Raw genomic sequence first — 6,166 nt, 5'->3', positions numbered from 1 at the left:
ACATGCCCATACATCATCAAACTGCAGAGGAAAGAGAAGACATGGAATATACTGTAAGCCTGGACAACTCAGACCCTGCACCATAAAGTAAATATCAAATCATGCATTTCTCTGAAAACTAGCATGGCATTTACTGTAGCACTCCAAAAACAGCATTCATTGTTCAGTTTGCCATCTTCCTTGATGAATGCATCCATTTCACTTTGTTCACATAAAGTGAAATAAAAACAGAAAAAAATAAACAGTTTTCTTCTAAATAGTTCAGCACAGACGTAGCTAGCACTTGATAGAAATGAGCTTCAATTGTGAAGGTGGTAGACAAGCAATACAGGATGGGAGTTATCTCTTCAGCTTGTCACTTTTCAGCAAGTTCTGTTCCTTCTCAATTTCTATCCTCCTCAGCTCCTTCTGGTACTTGCTCATCGTCAGGGCGTCGGCCTTCATCCCAGAGATGCTCTTCCGCTCCAGGTACATGCCCTTGAGCTCCCGGTGAGGCAAGGAGATGCTGCGGTTCCAGTACGGCTCCTCAATACCCAACATATCACGGATGTTCTTGGCAATGAACTGCATTTCACAAATACACAAAATAGGAACAGTATTACTCAGGTATGCATGAACAAATAACTTCAAGGAAATATTACTGCAATATTAACGTGTTTTTCAAAAGTACAATGAATTACTTTTTACCAAGAGTAGAGGTAGGTCCTCTAGGCATATGTAACAAAAAATAATAATAAAATAAAAAGTGCCAATTTCTGAAATCAAATATCATATTTTCAAACCTTGTTTGTCCATTGCATGGTATATATAGAAAGATTTTCTTCACTTCGATATTTCAAAGTTAAACACATGTGGAATGAATAACTTGTAAACAGTGAGTCTATGAAAACTGTAATCTCAACTTATTGATGCTTTTTGTTTATCAAGTAATCACAGAATGTCATGCATAGCGATTACTGATTTTCCGATAGGGATGAATGCACCCTTAAAAGTTTACCAACATGCAGACTTGGATCAGGCAGATAATTTCCATAAATGCCAAGCATGTTGCAAAAGAAGCCAGAAACCTCATCTCAACCCCCCCCCCCCCCCCCCCCCCCCCCCCCCATGAGATTGACAGCAAACCTTCTCTGGGGTTGAGAGGAAATTCCTGCTCTTTGTCTATAGTTTATAATACCAGTGTTCTCTGTTGGCGCTGTGTGTAATACTGTATATAATGAATGCTGTACATACAAAATTGTATGACACATTTCTCATCTGAATTTCTGATTATAATAGGTTTGACATGAAAAGTGTAAAATTGATAATTACACGAAAAAGTATCATTGGTTGATGCCAGACAAATTCTTTAATCCACATCATACCTTTATATGTTCAAAGTCTGTGATTCCCAGAGAGGGTAATGTTGATGCATCTGCTAAAATGAGTTTCCTGCCGGTTATCAAATTGGTTGTGAAGCAGGCCTGGAGAAAGAGAGAAAACATACACATGAAAGAAATAAAAAAGATAATACAGGGATGATATCGAGATTTGTTGAAAAAATCAGAAATCAACCCATTTTCAGGTGATTTCGATACACAAAATTAGCAAAATGTGTATAGACTTGAGAAAAAAAATCTGAAATCAGATTTAAATCTACAGAATGTCATGCCTGATAACAGCAATTATTTCTTATAGATATAAGAAATTGTATGTTGCACAAGCATATGTATTTTCCACACAAAATACTGGCATGCTAGTTAAAGGGATGGCATATGAGATGGGAATTCAAATTTTAACTTTTTGCAGGTTAATTGGAAACAACTTGAGATATCTAAAAACAAAGTGTTCCTAATAAAAGGTGGGTCCCATCTTTTATTAGGATCACTTTCTTTTACTTTGTTTTTGGATATCTCGGCTATTTCAAAACCAATTTTCATCATATATACTTCGAATTCCTCTAGAATCAAATGCTTTTTAATATTTCATATCTAAGTGGTTTCTAATCAACTTGCAAAAGTTAAAATCTGAATTCCCATCTCACCAGAACTATACCACCCCTTTAGCATGTTGATGATAAGACACATCATAGGCCCTACAGATATATCCACTATATGTATTTTGTGTTGCACACACAAGGACACTTACTATGAGACCTCAGTGCATAAGCACAGTTTTTTACCCCCACTTCCTTTCCTGTTCATAGAACCATATTCCTCTTCCCCATAAATTATACTTGAACAGTAAGGTAAGATACTATTGGTGAATCCCATTATAACAAAGTCCTTGGGACTGGCAGTTTTCTTTTGTTATATCAACATTTTGTGATATAGCCAAACAAGTAAAGTATATTTTATAAGATATACATGTACTTAGAACTATAGACAATAATTTTTGGACCTGAATTTTGAATTGAATTGAATTGAATTTATTTTCCATTTCCATGTCAACATGAACAACATGAACAAGTACAAAGACATGATACATATCATTAACACACAAGTAAAAGTACAATTTACATAGACAATTGCAAAAAAAAAAATAGAGACAATATGAATGGCAAATGGATGGATCTCCAGAAAGTAATAAAATAACTTATAACTTGAAGATCCAACAACAATCACATAAAGTATAAGTTGTCATTGACATGCATATCAAGAACATTGAGACATTTGTACATACGCACACATACACGCACACATATCACAATAACTCAGCCTGATTATATATAAAAAAAAAACAACAACAACTAATTATCTTAATTTTGATTCATTGTACTGTAAAACAAGGAATGTTGGCATGCATTTTAATTTTGCGAATTTCGCAAGCGCCAAGATTCGCGAAATTAAAATGCACGCAAAAGTTCTTGTAACACTATATGCACTGAATGCCAGTGGCAGTTTGCAAAAATTTCATGCAGCAAAAAAGGCTGTTGGCTCCAATTCGCGAAAAATTCATGCTGTGAATATATCCTGTTTTAAAGTATCTAAATGTCATAATAACTGCATTCGTTATAACAGGAATACACTGTATTTATGTTAAATATCTTCATATTCTGAGCTAAAATCTTAAAAAGAAAAAAAAAGGGGAAATTTTAATGCCTATGACTTGCAGACCTATAGCTGCACTGAATGCACTGCCCTGTGATGAATAATTCCATCGTTCCTGGTATGAAAATCCTGGTAGTGGTATGCTGTAGTACTGTACAAGCTACTGAAAATAAATGCAGGAAACCAATTCTGTTGTAGGGGACCTACATTGTACTTGGGTGTCTCTAGTCAGTATTATATGCCTACACAATTTGCTGTAGGCCTATACATCTAGATTCTAACACAACGCTACAGTTTATGGACCTCCACCTCCACTGCCACTCCTCTCTAAAAATCAATGAAAAGTGTCTGTGATTCATGAGTGACAATCATAAAATCATCTTTTATACTATCACAGTTAAAAACGACAGGACGCTTGCATAGTCGGCTAAAAATATTAGAATAAATGACTGATTATTTTAATAAGAAATAGATCTAGCTCTCTCTCTCCTGTACTCTAGATTCTATAGAGTCTAGTCACAATCACATGACATAAAGAACCAGAAACATTCAAAGGAATCTATCATTCTATCATTTCGTGTACTTTTACCCTTGCTAGCTTGCTGCGTTACTTCCACAAATTAGATTAACAAGAACAAGTACCAGCAGATTATCCAGAGTCTAGCTAGCTACAGCTAGGAGTTGTGCATTGCACTACCACTACGGTACTGCACTAGCCAAGTTTCTCGCGCTCCTCGCTTGAACAGCGTGTCACCGGTCACTAGCCACCATCGCTGCGGGACCTGCGGGGGCAGAATCGTAACAAGGCGATGTTTTGCAGTGGCAAATGAATTTTATACATTTCATTATTATTTTACACAAATGTCCCTTCCATGAAAGCCATACACTGCTGCAAGCAGGAAAAATAGCAAGTCTTCATGCTTACCCTATACTGTGGAAATCCAAGTTCCTCTATCCAGTCTGCTACTTGATCGCAAGTCCAGTAGAGACTGATCGGGTCCCCCGGAGCCGCCATTGTTGTATGTTGCTATGCGTCGGTAACACGCGTTTTTGCCTACTACACTACTACCACCCCACCATACAAGAAACCATGCACCTGTACGTATGAACTGCTGCTGCCAGGCCGTGGAGGCATCACAACCTCTCACTCGTACCGCATGTGAGCTGTCCAAAAGTTCGATATTAAGTACAGTAGTAGGGCTAGTGCTGTCCGAGTGTTGTTCGTGTTTTTTCATTAGGTGATCCGAGTATCCTCTCGGATCACCTTCTGTATCTGTACGGATTCTTTCTTCTTTTTTAGGTGATCCGAGTATCCTTCGGATCACCTTCTGTATCTGTACGGATTCTTTCTTCTTCTTTGTTTCTTTATTTCTCCGCAAAAGTTGTGCAGAGGTTAGCTCAGAAAGTCCGCTGCCTATCAATTTAAAAATTATACCATGTATGCATCATGTCCCAAAGACGACAAATCTAATGTATCATTGTGATCAGTGGACCGTGACGTCACTATGACGTCATTATATGAAAACACATTCTCAATGATATCTCATTAATGGAATGAAATTTTTCAATGAAATTTACGTCACATATATTTCAAATTATGCGCATTCTACTCATGTTCTCAAAATTCATATTTTCTCTTAAAACGTGCGCGTACGCGCGCGTTGAAATATTTGTATGCTCCAATCGAGCTCAAAATTTTTTTGCACACGTTTCAGACCATTTGGAGCATTTTTTGAAAAATTGAAAAAATCGGACGGACGCGTACGCGCGCGCGCATATACGCACGCACAGCTCATGTGCAATTGAAATTTCCAGTTTTTTCACTTTGATCGGATGTCTGAAATGTTAAGGAATATTTATACCAAGTTTCAAATCAATCCGACTCAATATGACGTCATACGGGCCCGTCAAAGTTGAAATTCCGCGCGCGCGTCAATGGCGATATACAGTGCAACTATGCCAAAAAACTGCCAATTTTAAATCCGATTTTACTCGTCAGGATGGACGGTGACCCCCAATTTTCTGTACATATTTTGAAAGCTGATGAGTTGTACATGTCATTTCATGGGGTGGCAATGCTGACAAAATGATTAAAAGATATCAAATTTCTTAATAAAGTAAAAAAAGTAAATTTTCAAAATGACGTCATCAAATTTCAAGTTCATTCGAGCATATCTCACTAGTCTTTTGTCAATTTTCACCCAGATTTCAGTATGATGTAGCTTATTTAATGTTCTTTCAAACATAAGATTACAATATTTTGATTGGATAACGGTATCACCTCGTAAAAATGGATTAAAAGTAATCTTGTCAAATTTGACCAGTTTACGTGTTATCTCTATGGGAGTGCAGTTTTTCTGGAAATGAAAATTGACATGACTATCTTTATCGAGCACTAGCTCACTTAAGCTTCAATAAATTTCTCCCAGATTTTAATATGTTGTAGCTGAGACTTTACGCTGCCGTAAGTGTGCCCTTTGTTTTTTCATACGATGTCAGAATCACGTCAAAAAATTGGGTTGAAATTCAGGCTTATCTTCGATGTATTGAGATATTTCTTTCTTTCTGCAACTTTCTTTGCAATAACTCAAGAAAAACGGCCTCTACCACTTCTATATTTTGCACATGTTTAGTTCATGTCACGTGAATTATTTAATAAAATAACAACTACTTGATCGGACACCATCTTGGGTATGTAAATTAGGGTCAAAGGTCATAAGTGTTTCACCCTGTATCTTAGTGAATACATGTCCTATCTTTCCCATATTTTGCATACGCAAAGACCATGTTACAAGGATCATTTCACAAAATAACTACTTTTTACTCAGATGCCATCTTGTCTGTACAAATTGAGGTCAAAGGTCATATGTACTTCTTTTTGTATCTTCGTTATGACGTGTTATCTCTATGGGAGGGAATTTTCTTTAATGTGAAAATTGACATGATTGTCTTTATCGAGCACTAGCTCACTTACCCTTCGGTGAATTTCTCCCAGATTTTAATATGTTGTAGCTGAGACTTTGCGCTATCGTTTTGTTTCCTTTGGTTTTTCATACGATGTCGGGATGACGACAAAAAATTGGTTGAAATTAAAGCTTATCTTCTATGTATTGAGATATTTCTTTCTTTTTGCAACT

At 36.6% G+C, this 6,166-nt stretch overlaps 1 protein-coding gene across 1 annotated transcript; it reads right to left on the bottom strand.

The window, feature by feature from the left end:
* Positions 1 to 205: 205 nt before the first annotated feature.
* Positions 206 to 4,044, bottom strand: LOC139744968 (sterile alpha motif domain-containing protein 15-like). Its single transcript, XM_071655381.1, has 3 exons — positions 3,955 to 4,044; positions 1,365 to 1,463; positions 206 to 564 (listed from the first exon to the last, which is right to left on the bottom strand). Exons 1-3 carry the CDS (start codon positions 4,042 to 4,044, stop codon positions 340 to 342), a joined length of 414 nt encoding a protein of 137 aa, XP_071511482.1. The 3' UTR covers positions 206 to 339.
* Positions 4,045 to 6,166: the final 2,122 nt, after the last annotated feature.

This window comes from Diadema antillarum, unplaced genomic scaffold, assembly GCF_040938485.1.
Source record: "Diadema antillarum isolate AM-2024a unplaced genomic scaffold, OU_Dant_1.0 scf00000036, whole genome shotgun sequence".
Classification (NCBI taxonomy): domain Eukaryota; kingdom Metazoa; phylum Echinodermata; class Echinoidea; order Diadematoida; family Diadematidae; genus Diadema; species Diadema antillarum.
The sequence above is the reverse complement of the archived record's forward strand: the minus strand, read 5'-3'. Positions and strand labels throughout refer to the sequence as shown.

Bases quoted from the DNA above. Each gene is read 5' to 3' on its own strand.
- LOC139744968 (XM_071655381.1), bottom strand. From the start codon at position 4,044: ATGGCGGCTCCGGGGGACCCGATCAGTCTCTACTGGACTTGCGATCAA. The intron at 1,464-3,954 runs GTAAGCATGAAG...CTCTTTCTCCAG, and splicing joins TTGGATTTCCACAGTATAGG to GCCTGCTTCACAACCAATTT. The intron at 565-1,364 runs GTATGATGTGGA...TGTGAAATGCAG, and splicing joins CAGACTTTGAACATATAAAG to TTCATTGCCAAGAACATCCG.